The sequence below is a fragment of the Mustelus asterias genome, chromosome 9 (genome assembly GCF_964213995.1).
Source record: "Mustelus asterias chromosome 9, sMusAst1.hap1.1, whole genome shotgun sequence".
Lineage (NCBI taxonomy): Eukaryota > Metazoa > Chordata > Chondrichthyes > Carcharhiniformes > Triakidae > Mustelus > Mustelus asterias.
In genome coordinates, this window is record NC_135809.1 from 24,709,142 (window position 1) to 24,726,664 (window position 17,523).

The 17,523-nt window shown below is 43.2% G+C and overlaps 2 protein-coding genes across 3 annotated transcripts in view; both read right to left on the bottom strand.

The window, feature by feature from the left end:
- irak3 (interleukin-1 receptor-associated kinase 3) overlaps nt 1-17,523 on the bottom strand; it is a 333,490-nt gene that overhangs the window by 117,301 nt on the left and 198,666 nt on the right. The window lies entirely within an intron of this gene.
- Nucleotides 1-17,523, bottom strand: part of mdm1 (Mdm1 nuclear protein) — a 33,408-nt gene that overhangs the window by 6,199 nt on the left and 9,686 nt on the right. For both annotated transcript variants that reach the window (XM_078221162.1, XM_078221163.1), the window contains 8 exons: nt 8,581-8,748; nt 7,876-7,994; nt 7,693-7,774; nt 6,226-6,401; nt 5,221-5,517; nt 3,739-3,902; nt 2,850-2,983; nt 1,522-1,765 (listed from right to left, as the gene is read on the bottom strand). In XM_078221162.1, the coding sequence (XP_078077288.1) occupies nt 1,522-1,765; nt 2,850-2,983; nt 3,739-3,902; nt 5,221-5,517; nt 6,226-6,401; nt 7,693-7,774; nt 7,876-7,994; nt 8,581-8,748 (1,384 nt within the window). The remainder of the gene's footprint in view (nt 1-1,521; nt 1,766-2,849; nt 2,984-3,738; nt 3,903-5,220; nt 5,518-6,225; nt 6,402-7,692; nt 7,775-7,875; nt 7,995-8,580; nt 8,749-17,523) is intronic.

Sequence of the window (17,523 nt, forward strand, 5' to 3'; positions counted from 1 at the left end):
TTTTTGGATTTCCAAAAGGCGTTTGATAAGGTGCCCCATAAAAGGCTGCTGAAGAAGATTAGGGCACACGGAGTTGGGGGTAGTGTGTTAAAGTGGATTGGGGACTGGCTATCCGACAGGAAGCAAAGAGTCGGAATAAATGGGTGTTTTTCCGGTTGGAGGAAGGTAACTAGTGGCGTGCCGCAGGGATCGGTACTCGGGCCGCAACTATTTACCATTTATATAGATGATCTGGAGGAGGGGACGGAGTGTAGGGTAACGAAGTTTGCAGACGACACAAAGATAAGTGGAAAAGTGAATCGTGTGGAGGACGGAGAAGATCTGCAGAGAGATTTGGACAGGCTGAGTGAGTGGGCGAGGATATGGCAAATGGAGTATAACGTTGATAAATGCGAGGTTATACACTTTGGAGGAAATAATAACAAATGGGATTACTATCTCAATGGAAACAAATTAAAACATGCTACCGTGCAAAGGGACCTGGGGGTCCTTGTGCATGAGACGCAAAAGCCCAGTCTGCAGGTACAACAGGTGATCAAGAAGGCAAATGGGATGTTGGCCTATATCGCGAGGGGGATAGAATATAAAAGCAGGGATGTCTTGATGCACCTGTACAGGGCATTGGTGAGGCCGCAGCTGGAATACTGTGTGCAGTATTGGTCCCCTTATATGAGGAAGGATATATTGGCATTGGAGGGAGTGCAGAGAAGGTTCACCAGGTTGATACCGGAGATGAGGGGTTTGGATTATGAGGAGAGGCTGAGGAGATTGGGTTTGTACTCGTTGGAGTTTAGAAGGATGAGGGGGGATCTTATGGAGACTTATAAGATAATGCGGGGGCTGGATAGGGTGGAGGCGGAGAGATTCTTTCCACTTAGTAAGGAAGATAAAACTAGAGGACACGGCCTCAAAATAAAGGGGGGTCGGTTTAAGACAGAGTTGAGGAGGAACTTCTTCTCCCAGAGGGTGGTGAATCTCTGGAATTCTCTGCCCACTGAGGTGGTGGAGGCTACCTCGCTGAATATGTTTAAAGCGCGGATGGATGGATTCCTGATCGGTAAGGGAATTAAGGGTTATGGGGATCAGGCGGGTAAGTGGTATTGATCCACGTCAGATCAGCCATGATCTTATTGAATGGCGGGGCAGGCTCGAGGGGCTAGATGGCCTACTCCTGCTCCTATTTCTTATGTTCTTATGTTCTTAAACAGCTACCTATTCGGTACTACACTGGAGACTTGCTTGCTGTACTTGCTTACTGCAAATTCCAGTCTGACTGAAGGGCAAGACCACAGTGCTTTAGAAAGATGTAACATAACTTTTGTAATTATGCCTCTTTATAAAGCCATGGGTTTTTAATGTTGACTTTATGTATATTCCCAGGCTTTGCTGTTCTTGAACATCCTTAAAGAGTACAATTTTGTTTATATTGGATCTCTTCATTCTGTGCTAAATCATCTATCTATTTGCCCATTGCATCAGTTGGTCTATCTCCTCCCAAATACTGACTGTTTAATATGTTACCATTGTGTTGGAACTCGGGATGTCTAAGAGTTCCTTGTATCCGATGAGGGCAGCTCCAAGATGGTGAAAGAGTGACTGAAGATTTTGGATTAAAAACAGGATGCATTTTCATTGATGGAAGAATAGAAGGTCCAGCCTTTTCAGGAGATGGGCTATTGAAATTTGCAGGTCCATATTCTTCTCTCAAAGGTATCGGATCAGAAGTCTTGACACCAGCTGCTGGGGACTTTTGGAGCGATTCAGACTAAGTAGTGCAGAAAAGACCATTACTTTTTTATTATGTACTATTCAAGTCACATGTTTTATAAATATTTTGCTGCAAAGATCAAAGAATTATCCGATACATTAGCTTCGCTTGGTGACTTAGTAAATGGGGTTCCAACTCTGATTGCAAACTAATAATTCTACAATCCTCTCTACATAGAGAGCCAACATGAATGCAATGGATCAAATGGCCTCCTTCTGTGCGATACCAGTTCTGATTCTTGCTGAAAAACCCATGCATGTGAAAAATGATCGCGCTTGGCTACAATATTCTGCAGTCAAACACTTTATGGGCATCAATGATCTCAGCTTGTAAGAAAAATAGTCACTGGTGCTTGTATTATAGTTTATTTCTTAAAACATATACTCGTAGGAATCTGCTGTGCCTTTTTTCTTTAAAGAACATAAAATTTTATACTTGCCATTTTTCAATGATTATTTAAAATTATTAAAATTTAAAATTAATTAAAATTATTTATCTTGTTTTGCTAGGTTTCAAATTAGAAGCTTGAAATGACAATTACATCAGTGGACATTTAGTTTAAAAAAATAAAACAGCCATCTGAACAACTCGCAGCATGACAGAAAATATGAAATGCAGGTCTGAAGCTAAGGTTCTGGAGAAGGGTTTTTAACTAATCAAAATTCTCCATTCTTCAGTGTTCATCATTACATTTCGAAACAGTTCCTGGAGAAGCAGAGACCATCGAGTATCTTGTCCAAGAGGGTGGGGCGGGGCAGGGCAGGTGATTCACATGCATGTCTAGACTCAGGATTTTGAGCAGGCCATTTTTGAACACAGGAGAATCGCAGTCAGCTAAATCTGCCCTCTCCATTGTCCATACATGCAGACTTTTGGCAAGAAGTCATGGGCAGTTTTCCCTTCCCAAATCCTGGAGCACTGAAGTCAATCCAAGCTCCCCTGCTGGAATGCTACCTGGGACCAGTTGATCAGTCACAGGTGGGACTGAATCTTGAACCTGTTGGACTGTATAACCCAAGCTGGTTAAGAATGACCCTCTTCTAACAGGAGCCAAGATATCCCTCATGTAAAAGTTCTGTACCTTTCTTAGCATTTTGCTTGGTGATTCTGATAAATATTTATAGGGCGAATATTGTTTTCCCAATGGAGGCTGGGTCCTTCTACGATGGGGTGATGGTGATCTGACTTTACAAGGAGAAACTAAGACGGCACCCCCTGGTGGAGAGAAATTAAAATTAGGATATAATAAGTATTAAATACTTCATCTAACAGGGCTTGTAGATGAAAACTTAGGCTCTTACACTCCTACTCTGCCCACCTCCTGATTAACACTTACTTAAAATACTTACAGTTTCAGAAATGGCAAGGCACACAACATTTTGTGCCCATTTCAGAATTCCAGGGAGCATCCATCTGACTTTTAAAAAGATCTTGCCTTTCATCAGAATTGCCTATCCCAATGCAATCCTGCTGCTTTCTAAAGTTCTCCAAGCTGTATTCACTTCTCTCCTTCTTGCCCACATTTCTGCTTATCCTGACCACTTCTCACACTCTGTTTCCATTTGCCGATTCTGAGTGATGGGGATTGAGAGTTCAGCTAATAAACAACTTATTCATGCAACGGAGCAGCGGTTAGCTGATGCTGGCCGGTATGGATACGCTTACTTCCCATAATATAGCTTTGACCGAGAAAGCAAGAAGTTGAAACACAGTGCAAGGTGCAGACAGAAACAAACAGGAACAAGCCGAGGTAGATGGGCAAAACAATAGCAGGGCAAGCGAGAGCAAATGTTCAAAATAGCATACAAAATTACCTTTTAAAATTAAGTAGGAAGTGTTTTAGTCAAAGCTTTTATTACATATACAAACAGCCACAGCTTTTGAACTAACACACCAATGCAGAGGTGCAAAAGCAATTGAATATCAGTTTTTACAAATATTATTTGTACTAAATTAAGGAACGGTCATACCAACAGCTGGTGTGGTCAGATCATGATGTGTTCTCTGGACTCCACTGGTTGTCTTCAGCGTTGGGGTAGGCAGTCGCCCACCAGCACTGGAACCAAGCTCGGATTGTTCATTTGATTCTGATTTTACTGTTGCCGCATCTTGTATGTTTACAGGGGCTGGTTCTCTAGAAATTCAATTAGAGTATTATACAGTCCTGAAAGCAATTGGTTCTTTTGGTTGTCAAGAAAGGAACTTGTGCAGGGAGAAAATAATACAAAGAAAAACCAGTTGAAACACAAGCTTCCTCACCGGTGCAGAAAACAGCCAAGGCGAGAGAAAAGTAAACTTATATTGAGCCTACAGTTCAACGAAAACACTTGTACACCTGTGCCAATTATGTTCAATTTCTGTAAAGCCAAAATACTTCAGTGGAGCCTATTCTCACATATCTTTAATCAAAATCCCAGCGAAAGTTTTGCCTTAGCTGCTCAACCAAAACGAAGGAGATTGTCATCGACTTCAGGAAGCGTAAAGGAGAACATGCCCCGTCTATATCAACGGGGACGAAGTAAAGGGTCGAAAGCTTCAAGTTTTTAGGTGTCTAGGTCACCAACAACCTGTCCTGGCAACCCCCCCGCCCCCCGCCGACACTATAGTTAAGAAAGCCCACCAACGCCTCTACTTTCTCAGAAGACTAAGGGAATTTGGCATGTCAGCTACGACTCTCACCAACTTTTACAGATGCACCATAGAAAGCATTCTTTCTGGTTGTATCACAGCTTGGTATGGCTCCTGCTCTGTCCAAGACCGCAAGGAACTACAAAAGGTCGTGAATGCAGCCCAATCCATCACCCAAACCAGCCTCCCTTCCATTGACTCTGTCTACACTTCCCGCTGCCTCGGCAAAGCAGCCAGCATAATTAAGGACCCCGCGCACCCTGGTCACTCTCTTCCACCTTCTTCCGTCGGGAAAAAGATACAAAAGTCTGAGGTCACGTACCAACCGACTCAAAAACAGCTTCTTCCCTGCTGCTGTCAGACTTTTGAATGGACCCATCTTGCATTAAGTTGATCTTTCTCTACACCCTAGCTATGGACTGTAACACTACATTCTACACTCTCTCGTTCCCTTCTCTATGAACGTTACGCTTTGTCTGTACAGCACGCAAGAAACAATACTTTTCACTATGTTAATGTGACAATAAATCAAATCAAAAATCAAGTACATGCAAAAAAAATCTGAAGTTTCATTCTTTTTACTGGCACTATAATTGCAACACAATCATTACCAAAATATGAATAAAAGCTCTAAAATGGGAAAGTAAAGACAAACATCATTCATATGGAAGCAAGACCTTTTGCTTCCTATACATTTGAAAAGGATCAAAGTCGAGTTTGACAACATAAAAGGAATTAATACCGTGGCCAAATTGATTCCAAAGTTAGGCCTCATTTTAATAGTTTTCCCCATCTAGTACACATTTTCATCAACCAGTAGCTACCTTTCATTAACTGCTTCCGCTTCTGCATTTCTCTTAACTTCCACCTCCTTCTCAGTTTCATCATTTTGGTCTTGGTTGCCTTCTGGTAGTTCTGCTCGACATGGCTTCTCTTCTTCATCAGTCCATGCCAACCTCCTGCTGACTGGAAGAGTAGGAACATCTGGCATTGCATTCTCTCTTGTATCATTGTATTTTGTTGTGGCCTTTGGTGGTGGCGGTAATGTAGTACTTTGTGCTTCAGAGCCAGGACATATCTCTTGTCTCTGTGTGCTGGAAATATTCGGTGTTCCTTTTGCTCTAAAATATAAAGAGATGTTCTCAACTCCAGCAATATGATGAGATGATTTATGTATCATTTAGTTGGATATTGGAGCAACATTTACACATCATTCACGAAATGGGTTTGATTCGAGAAACCCACAATTTCTTTGCTTATGTATAGTGCGTGCATTTAACATTTACTTCTTCTGAAAGATTTTCAAAATTAAGCAGATGGTTTCTTAGACCGGAAGAAATTAGAGAGTTGTGAATGCAGTCCAGTCCATCATGTAAACCAGCCTTCCATCCATTAACTCAGTCTATACTTCCAGCTGCCTTGGGAAAGCAGACAACATAATCTAAGGCCTCCTCCCACCCTGGCTATACTCTCTTCCATCGGACAGAAGATACACAAGTTTGAAAACACGCACCAACAGACTCAAGGACAGCTTCTTTCCTGCTGTTATCAGACTTTTGAATGGACCTCTCAGATACAGAACGATCTTCTCTGTAGCTGTAACACTACATTGTCCACTCTGTTCTATTACCCTGATGTACTTATGTATGGCAAGACTTGCATGGATAGCACGCAAAACATATTGGATCTTGGTACGTGATAATAAATTTAAGTCTATTTTCTGCACAGGTTTAAAAACAAATTTGAAAAATATACTAATCTACTAGTTGATGTTTGCATAAAATCCTTTTTAATTAAATTGTGCAGGATCATTAGTCATTGACGTATACCTCGCAAGGTCCAGAGCTTCAACAGTATCACTGACTGATTCTTCAGTATCCGATGTTGAAGACGCCTCCCATAACTTATTTTGTTCAGATAGAATTTGGATGAGATGGTCCCGGGAGAAGTGTGTGCCCAGTGCCCTCCTCTTGTAGGCTTCAGCTTTCTCTCGAAGTTCTTTCACCTATGACACCAGAGCCCAAGAAAAAACTACAATAGCTTTCACCACTCTTTTTATCTTTCCACAATATTGTTCAGCCCATTATGTTCAATATGGTGTACTTTTAAAATTGACTTATATGGGGGTGTTTTTGCCAAGTACAAAACACAATTGCTGTCCTTCTATCCACAGAAACTGCAAACAATACTGAAATGCGACACTAAGATAGGATGGTTGCTAATTATAACTACTTTAAAGAAGTGCTCTTGCTAAATATGTATTAAAAAACAACAATAACATGCATTAAAAAATACAATCTAAAAACTAACCTCAGCATACCAATAAGAATTTAGGTTACTTTCAGTACCCTACAGAGAAAGAAGGTAGAGGTAATTTTAAAGTAGTTTACTTTAGAACAATATATATTCAAAATTGAATGTAACGAAGCAACAAGAATTCACAGTATGTTTTAACTGAGAAATTGCACCACAGTGCAAAAGCGCCCCCTTGAGACCCCACTAAAAAAAACAGTTTTAGAAATACAGCCAGATGAATTTAAAACTTCAATTCCCTATCAATAAGGTATTGGATTCAAATGGTTAAGGATATTTTCGAATTAATTGACCTTATCAAAGGTTCCAATGAATTTTCTTTGGTACCTTTCCGTACTTTTATTCCAACCAAAAAACCCAACTCAAATTGAATCCATTGTTTGGAGATGCCGGTGTTGGACTGGGGTGGGCACGGTAAGAAGTTTCACAACACCAGGTTAAAGTCCAATAGGTTTATTTGGAATCACAAGCTTTCGGAGCACTGCTCCTTCATCAGGTGATCACCCGAGGACAGAGCAGTGCTCCAAAAGCTCGTTATTCCAAATAAACTTGTTGGACTTTAACCTGGTGTTGTGAGACTTCTTAAATTGAATCCAGTTCATGGTCCCCATGTGAGGGAGAAACAAGATCCAAGACGAGTCACTGCATCCCATCTTGGGCTTGATTAAGCAAGATCTAAGATGACAGGATGAGACATTGCACTCCCTCTCACGCTTGATCTAATGCTTCATCTTAGCCAAAAGGCAGAGATGGCTTTGAAAAATTGCATCAGGTAAAGTCTTGGTCTCACCTCATTTGCTACCATAATCCTTTACTCTATCCTAGCCTGGGTGAACGGCTGCAGGTGTCAGCACACCCCAAGTGCAATGGGCTAGCCTCGTCACCTGCCTGATCATGGTTTCACCCCTGCCAGGTAATGAATTTCACACATTGGTTTTGAAGCAAGTATTAGTGCGAGTGTCTAGATCCATTATTGCTCCTACCCCTTCAGATCGGAATACTCCTCTTTTATAGTCATACTGACTAGGAGGCCGAAAGTTAGTCCTGTATTCAGATTTAATGTGTCTGGAAAAAAACAAAATATGAATTATAATTTCTGCAAGTATGAATCTGGCAAATAATGCTTTACAGTTAAACTGTGCATTTTACATTGAAAAGTTGCACACCTAAGCCCTTTGCGAGAGAAAGGGGATTTCTTTGGATTCTGTTGGTTGAGAAGCTGCTGATCTTGAAGTTGTTGTTCCTCTGTATCCTGCTGCTGGCCTTTAGAGATTGATCCTGCTGACTTTGGATGGACAGGGTTCAAATTATTACTCTGAATAAATGAAAACTCAAAGCCTGAGACACATCAAAAATTACACTTTACAAAAAGTTCCTTTAATTATGACACCGCTTTTCATTATTGTATCAAATATTTGAGAAAAAAGAGAAGGTACAGGAAATGGAATTTTCAGGATAATAAATAACCATGGACGGAAAGAATATTTTTCAACTTATTTGATACATTTCTGAGTGCAGTTTCAAGAATGGACGCAAAAGAATTAGATGCTACTGCATAGAACTGTGCAATGGTGAACAAACTTCTTGTACCAGGGAGTGCAGTCCCTTGTGACAATATTAATATGATCATGTTATCAAGAAAAACTGTATCCCTGCAAGCAACAACATATAATTGCAAGGAAGGCATCATCTAATAGCCAATTACAGAGACCTGAGAGCACATTCCCTGTCAACCTTCCCAGCTGAGCAAATGTGGCAAAAGCATAATCGAGGAAGAGACATTTTGAAACATGTTCAATGGATTCACAAATAAATTAGCTTTGTTTATTTTGATCGTAAACAGAAAAACTGAGCAGGCAATATCCAATTACCTTTTGTGGGGAACGATTCTCCTGTTCAAACGCTAAAGCTTCAAAGTCCTTACGGAGGCGTGGTCCTTTAGGTAGCTGCATACCTCTAAACTGACTTGAATATTCTGTTTCACTGAACACCTTCCCCAGTTTAAATGGTGAAACATGCTTATTTCTGGCGTGAATAATCTACAGACAGGGACAATAGTTCTTAGTGTTGTAAATAAACAAACAACACAGCACTCAAAGAAAATTATGACAAGATACAACCTTCACTTGTTAAAGTATTAATTAGGAAAGTTTTTGGAATATGACAGATTTCACTAACGAGATGGAAATAATTACAGTATTGGTTTTGTTTCATCCAACAAGAATATAGCTGGTGCAAAGCGGTCAGTGAATTCGGCATCATCACGTTGTTTATGCAGATAGTTACCTGAATTAGAATTTAAATTTATGTAGACTTTGGACCATGATGCCTTCTAAACTTGTCCCCATTAAGATATTCTATGCGATTAATTTTCCATGTACTAAGAATTGTAGAACTGATCTTGGAAGTTAAAGCAAAAACACTCGTGTAAAACCAAAACCTCCAATGGATAGAGAAAGCAGCTATAAATCGCCGTTCTCAACCATGCAACCGATCTTCTCCCCAAAATATCCTCATCTATTCCTCTTTCAGTCCATGATTCTTTGTTCTCAGTGATGTTGACCCCTATATCACCACCTTGCCCAACTCCGCTGATTTCATTGTCCGAACTCCTGCTACCATTTAAATTCTCCGACCTATTCCTAGCCAGCTCCTCCAGCTTGCCATTTTGCATGATTTTTAGTAATCACCACGGCTGGCAGGCAGGTGGGTGCTAAAAATGGCACTGCAGCCCTGCATGCCAGTTCCCAAGCTCCATCTACTCTTATGTGCAACTAAGGCAATCAACACTGGTGTTTGGAGTCATACCTAGCACAAACAAAGATGGTTGTGGTCATCATCTCAGTTACCGGAGTCCTAAGCCCACCCATCACAGCTGCTTCAATGACCATCCAGCCATCACAAAGTCAGAAGTGGGGATATTTGGTGATGATTGTACAATGTTCAGCATCATTCATGACTATTAAATACTGAAGCGATCCGTGTCCAAATGCAGCAAGACTTGGACAACATCCCGGCTTCAGCTGATAAAGTACAAGTAACATTCACGCCACACAAGTGCCAGACAATGAACATCTCCAATAAATGAGAGAATCTAACCATTGCCCCTTGATATTCAATGGTGTTACCATTGCTGAATTCCCAACTATTAACATCCGGAGTGTTACCTCCAGAATCCCCAAAGCCTACAAGGCACAAGTCAGGAGTGTGATGGATAACTCTCTATTTGCCTGGATGAGTGCAGCTCCAACAACACTCCAGGATAAAGCAGCCCGCTTGATTGGAACCCCATCCACAAACATTCAATCCTTCACCCCCAGAACAGTGGCAGCAGTGTGTACCATCTACACGATACCTTCCAGGAACTCACCAAGGCTCCTGAGAGAGCATCCATGACCACTACTATCTAGAAGGAAAAGAGCAGCAGACACTAGGGAACACCATCACCTGGAAGTTCTCTTCCAAGTCACTCACCATCCTGACTTAGAACTATATCATCCTAACTTCACTGTTGCTGGGTCAAAATCCTGATACTCCCTTGTTAACAGCACTTTGATGTATCTAAACCACATGGACTGCAGTTTATTTATTAATGTCACAAGTAGGCTTACATTAACACTGCAATGAAGTTACTGTGAAAATCCCCTAGTCGCCCCACTCCGGTACCTGTTGGGGTACACTGAGGGAGAATTTAGCATGGCCAACGCATGTAACCAGCACGTCTTTCAGACTGTGGGGGAGGGGGGGGGGGGGGGGGGCGGAACCGGAGCACCCGGAGGAAATCCACAGGCACAAGGAGAATGTGCAGACCCCACACAGACAGGGAATCGAACCTGGGTCCCTGGCGCTGTGGGGCAGCAGTGCTAACCACTGTGCCACCATGCCACCCCAAGAAGGCGGCTTACCTCCACCTTCTCAAGTGCAATAAATACTGGCCCAGCCAACGATATCCACATCCCATAAATGAACAAAACTAAAAGTCAGGTTCAAGGTTGTCACAAACAGCAGGGGGCAACTAACTGCTTGTTTGTGGCCTCCCAGCAGCAGTTCTAGTGCCAGCATTCCTGCCTGCTAGGGTGTAGCAAGTTGCCCTGTGGAGGGGCACTCTTCCCCTGCCCCACTCCCCCCCGCCCCTAACCCCCACTCGCCAGAATAGTGGCCCTGCTGCAAAATCCAGCTTTTAATACTATTTTGAAAAGTTGGGAGAGAGGTACTTTCATTTTGAAGTCGCCTCCTTATTTATATTCCATTGCTGCTTGCTGCTCTGTTAAAGCTGGAAGGTCTCTGGTAGACCCTCCAACATCATCACTAACGTCAAGACTACTCATCCAGCCTTTGCTGCTTCCTTCCGTCCTGTTGTCTACCAAACCCAGCTTCCCCTGAAAGTTTCACCCCAAGCTAGCACTGAACCTGATCTTTCTCTGGTTTCTCTCCCATCTCCTCATGTTACTTTCAAATTTATTTTGTTCACATGACTCATCCCAGCTCTCTCAACCCCACTCCCAATAAACTGTTAACCAGTCAAATTGCCTTCCTGATCCCTGTTAATTAACACTATAAATGATTCCCTCTCCTCACGTACCGAGCCCCAATCCTTTCAAAGAATGACATCTCCACTCCCTCCTCAAAAAAAAGAGCTACCATTAACCCCCTCTGTCCTTGCAAACTAATCCCCCTTCTTCCACCATCCTTCCTTCTTCAAAGTCCTTGAATGTGTTGCATCTCCCAAATTCATGCCCATCTTTCCTAGGACTCCATGTTTGAACATCACTGATCACTTTGGGCAGCACTGCTGCCTCACAACACCAGGGACCCAGGTTCAATTCCGGCCTCGGGTCACTGTCTATGTGGAGTTTGCACATTCTCCCCATGTCTGTGTGGGTTTCCTCCGGGTGCTGCGGTTTCCTCCCACAATCCAAAGATGTGCGGGTTAGGTTGATTGGCCAGGCTAAATTAACCCTGGTGTCAGGGGAACTAGCTGGGTAAATATGAGGGGTTGCGAGAATAGGGCCTAGGTGGGATTGTGGTCGGTGCAGACTCGATGGGCCAAATGGCCTCCTTCTGTATTGTAGGGATTCTAGGATTCTTTCCATACCTGTCACAACACTGAAGTGGCATTACCCAAAGTTACAAATGACATCCTGTGACCATAATTACATGATTCCATCTCAACTTCTCTGCAGCATTTGGCATGGTCAGCCACACAATCTTCCTCCAATTCTTTTGAGTTAGACAATTAACTAAGTTAAATAAACTGAGGGACAAAATAAAAGGGGCAACCCCTTAAAGGGGAACCACCCAAAATAAAAGTAAGTCACAAATGAAACTTAAAACATTAAACCAAAAGGTGATTAAGAGGGTGATAAGACACCCCGGTCCCCGTGGTGCCCAATAGACACAGGAGGCCTCTATGGTGCCCATGGATACTGCATGCTTCCTCTCCAGGAACAATCCTCCTCCAATATGCCCTTCCCCACCCCATTGTTCCGCTGAGTGGGACTGTCACAAATTTCCTCTGATTAAATTTTGAGAATCGTGAACCAATTGTCTTCTGGCCGCATCACAATCTTACCACCAATTGCACTCTCCCCTCTGGCCACTGCCCCAGGCTGAACCAGACTATTTGCAACTTGTGCAAAACATATGACTCTGAACGAAGCTCCAGTAGAGATATCCTCTCCAACACAAAGACTGCCTCGTCCACCTCTGTCATGACTTGTCCCCAACTGCCTCAGCCCAACCCCTGCAGAAACCCTCAGCCATGCTCTGTTGTTTCCCAACTTGACTACATGCAGTCCTTGCACTTAAGACACAACTAGTGTCTAAGAACCATGTTGTAAGTCAAAACGTGATAAGTCAGAACTGATTTTTTCATTGGAACAATAGTACAAATGGGGTATTGGTTCCTGAACCAAGGGGAGAAATCACTCATGGACTCCCGACGGTGTTAAACACTCAATTCTTGCCCTTTAAAGTCACTGAGACGACTGTTGATGCCTGTACGCCTTAGCACAATTTCCAGGGTTAGTGTAGGGGAGATAATGAAGCTATTCAATCACTGTCAGTTGCCTATTTAATCTTGAATTTCTGAGAGTCTGAGCATATATTAAATATAATATAAGTGTATAAGTGCATTAAAATCGTGACAGTTGGGCCAAAATAAATTAACAGAATAAAACACTCATTTCCAACCTAATAAAGATGGTTTGATGTGTCCAGTCAAAGAACAGCACAAAACATCAATGCATATGTATAAACGTGTTGGCACGACATTGTAAAGTCAAAACCAACGTTGTAAAGTTGGAATGCGGTGTTCATTTATAAATGTTGTAAGTTCCATTAGTCGTAACTCAAATATTGTAAAGTCGAGGACTGCCTGTATTTCAATTCTCACATGACCTGTCGCCCATCCTCTACCCTCCAGAAAGTTCAGTTCATCCAAATTCTACTGCCCGTGTCCTAATCAGCAGCAAAACACATTCCAGTGTTGATAACTTATAATGGCTCCTAACCTACCAATACCTTAAATTTAAAATTCCTATCCTCAGTTGACATCCTTCCATGACCTTGTCCCTCCCTCCCTCCATCGTCTGGCCCGACAACCCTCCAAGATCCCTTTGTCCTCTGACTCTGATCCCTTCCGCAACCTCTACTCCCACTGCCCCATCATTGATTTTCAATCTTCTAGACATTGAGTTATGAAAGTCACTCCCTAAATCTCTCATTTCAGAGCCCTCTCTTAAGACATTCCTTAAAATTGTTGTCCGATTACAGTCCTGAGCAGTGCCTTGGGATGGTTTCCTATTTTAAAGCTGCGATATAAATGTAAATTGTTCGCAATTTAGTTCTATCAAAAACAAGATGACAGAAATCATCAGGCTGAAGCAGCTCATTTCCACTCATCTCCAACTTGCCCATTTCCCAGATTGCGTTTAGTACATTTATAGACATAAGCTCATTGTTACAGCTGTCGCTTCAGTGGACCTAATTTCATGCTCAGCTGAATTAGAGAATCTGGGCCAGAGCTTTCTGGGATCGATCCAACTGCCTAAACATGATGGGGGAGGTCCAGTGCCACAAAAGACTTCGGCTTACATGTCCATTGGCCAGATGATTGGGCGGGTGCTATCTTCCAATTGTGTGTGGACATCCAATGCCCATGACTCTCAAGGTCACTGTTGCCCCTAACTTTTCAGTGAGTAATTTTTGCAGAGTTGCCCAGTCAGCTGCACGTAGCTGTGACTGATGCTCTGTTCAGGCAGGTGAGCACATTTATCCATTTCAGGTGTGAAGTCAGAGGCTTCATGGCAATTAGAGTGTTTCCCAGCATCCAGGGTGCCATTGATTGCACCCATGTGGCCATCAAGGCACCAGCTGGGCACCTTTGTCAGTAAGGAGTTCCACTCCATAAATGTTCAAATCATTTGCGATCACAGGACCCAGATTCTACAGGTATATGTGAGGTGCCCTGGTAGCTCCCACGATGCCTAGAGAGAGGTGCCAAGGCTGCTTGTGGCTCTAACTCATCTCGACGGATGGTTGTTGAGTGACAAGGGATATCCCTTGAAAACATATCCCTTGAAAATATATCCACAAACAGGTGGGGAAAGGATGATAGGTCTGCATAAAATGAAGTTCCAATGCCTGGACTGGTCCGGGGGAGCCGCTACAATATCTGCCAGAGCAAGTGTTGCTCATTGTCATTATCTGCTGTGCTCTGCATAATCTTGCTCTGTCTAGGGAAAACAACTGGACGAGGAGGACACTGAGGCAGGTGTACCTGCCTCAAGAGGAGGAATCTAATGATGACGCGGATGCAGTGCCCAAGCAGGAAAGTAGTGAGAATGAAGGAGGTCGAGATGAGGAACCTTCAGGGAGGCAAGAACACCAGGGAGGCCTTGATTCTGCATGCCTTCTGTCAGAAAACAAGGGCACCACCTCCTTCCCACACATTTCACACACAACCATGCCAGGAACCCAGTTTCTCATCACTGCCTCAGTAATAAAGTTTGCTGCCCCAAATGTCTTTTACTGGGCACTGATGGAGGTAAAACCCATCGAACACACAGGATACTCAGGGCTTGTGAGCAGGGAGTAATTTTTCTTTATGACTTTTAAGCAAGACAAACAAACAAACAGAAAACATCCAATCCAAACTGACAAACATAACATTTACAAAAGAAAACCTGTGCAACCCATTGTAGTGCTCACTGTGTCTTAAACTTACATTTGTGGTTCCCTGCCCACCTCCACCCCCTCTTCCCCCAAACATGCCAATATCTGCACTAGTGTTTGATGTAGAAAGAAGGTGTGCTGGGATGCATCTGCCATTAGCGTCTGTTCTGGTGTTATGGGAGGTCGTTGGCTTTTTGGCTGGCTCTGAAAGATGGTTCATCTGAGGAAGGAAAACAATCAATCCTATTAGTCATATCACACAGTCAATGTCCATAACGTGTGATGGGTGAGAGTGATATCAATGGCATCACAGTGTCTTCGTGATTGGTGAATCACTGGATACTATATGTCGGATGAGACAACCCGACATTTTCACTCTCTGCCTGTCTCGCTTCTGCCCACTGGACTTGTACCTTCCTCAGAGACAGCAGCCTCTCAGCGACCCGAGAACCTTCCTCCTCGCTCGCATTCAAGCTTCAGGGCTCCTAGTGCATGGCTGGTGAGGATTACCAGGTTCACCAATCCACCACCAGTGGCAGATCTCTCGGCATCGTTGTGGCTACGTTTCTCCTCGAAGTGCAAAGCTCCATTTGGTACTCAACTCTTTATCTCCAGCACTATACCATGCTGTCCTCATCATTCCTTTACCCTGCAAACCATGCACATGTTCCCAACGCCTTTGATGGACTCAGGATTTCAGATCTTCTCTCCAGCCTTAACACACATGAGCAGTGGTGTATTCTGAGACTCCCTGATTCCTACACTCAATGAATGCAACTAAGGAGGAGCACCCTTCCTCAGTTCTCCACACTGGACCATGCCAATTCAGAACTCCCTCTTGCCGAGTGCAGAAGATCACTGAACCTTTTCCAGCTTTGTATCCATGTGTGTTGGACCAGGTTGTGCCCACTGACCTTAGCTGCCACCCCTGCCCAGGCCTTCTTGGTTAGGTGGGGTGGCCTCCTTCCATTGCATGGCATCACGGTGTCCCTCCTGGCAGTCACCACCTCCACAAGGACGTGCAGACTGTCATCCAAAAATCTGGAGGTTTGCTGCCCACTTGACATGCCCCCCCAGCCTGGAGTGTCTTCCTGATGCTGCTGCCACCATGATGTAGACCTCCCACTGTCGCCTTTGATGTCTTCAGCAGTCTCGAACAGCCACATTTCCCAACAGTCCTGCCATTAGCCCTGGTGTCCGCCACACAGCCGCCAGCCTCTCACAGACCCTATCCGGACATGTTTCACTGGCTGGCTCAGAATAATATTGCATTCTTTCATTGACTGTGGGAGGAATGGAGATGTGCAGCCCCTTCTGGTCCCGCCCACCATGCGCGCATGTAAAATTCTCAGTCAGGTTTCTAAAAATGTTAAAAACATAAGAAATAGGAGCACGAGTAGAACTTTCAAGCCCATCACTCAAGATGATCAAGGCTAATCTTGGGCTTCATCTCTACTTAACCTGCCCATTTCCCAGATCCCTGGGGTACCAAAAATATATATTTCTCAGCCTTAAATGTGTTTATGGCGGCACATCCACAATTCTCTGGGGTAGAGAATTCCAACGGTTTACAACTCCGAGTGAAAGAATTTCTCCTCATCGTAGCCTTAAATTATTGCCCCTTATCCGGAGAACATGCCCTAGTATTCTAGAATCCTCAGCCAGGGAAAATAATGTCTCAATATCTACCCTGCCAATCCCCTCCGTAATTTTGAACGTTTCAATGAAATCACCTCTCATTCTAAACTCTGAAGAGTATAGACTCAATTTACTCAGCTTCTCATCATAGAATAACCCTCTCATCACAGGGACTAATCTAGTGAACCTTCACTGTCTTGGCTTTAATGCAAGTATATCCTTTCTTAAGTACAAAGACCAAAAGCTGCATACAATAGTCTTACAAAGTCCAGTGCAATTGTAGAAAGACTTGTTTATTCTTGTATCCCAATCCCCTTGCAATAAGAGATCAACATGCCATCGGATTCAAAAACAGAAAAGTACTGGAAAAACTCAGAGTTTGAAAGCATCTGTAGAGATGGAAAATAGAGATAAGGTTTGAGTCTGTATGACTCTTCAGTGTTAAAGAGAGGGAGAAATGTGATGAATTAGATATTGTACAAGAGAGTAGAGCAGCTGCAGCAGAGAAGAAGGTCAGTGGTTGGTGGGAGCTAGGAGAGATTGCAACAAAGATGCGTAGGTCACAAGACAGAGGAAGTATTAATGTTAGGAGAAGATGCTAATAGTTGCATAAAAGATATCAGAATGTGTTAATGGGAGAATAAAAGTCAGTGCTCAGTGAAAGCAGTGCCATTTGATTTCCTAAACGCTTGTTGTACCTGCACTCTAACTTTGTGCTGCTTGTACGAGTAAAGACAAATCACTCAAGGTGATATAACTGTCTACTTTGAAGACAAACAAAGTATTTGTTCAATGACTCTATTTTGAGAGGTCTTGCAGTGCGGTAGGTAGAATTCCTATCTCTGAGCCGGAAAGCTCCAGGTTCAAGTCCCATTTTAGGACTCAATAGCCACGGAAGGTACATTCATAATCCTACTAACAGGTTGATTGTCAATCTCCAAATTGCCCATCGTTGGCAGAAAGAGGAGGAGAGACTTCCAGTCAGCCAGGGTTGATGAGAG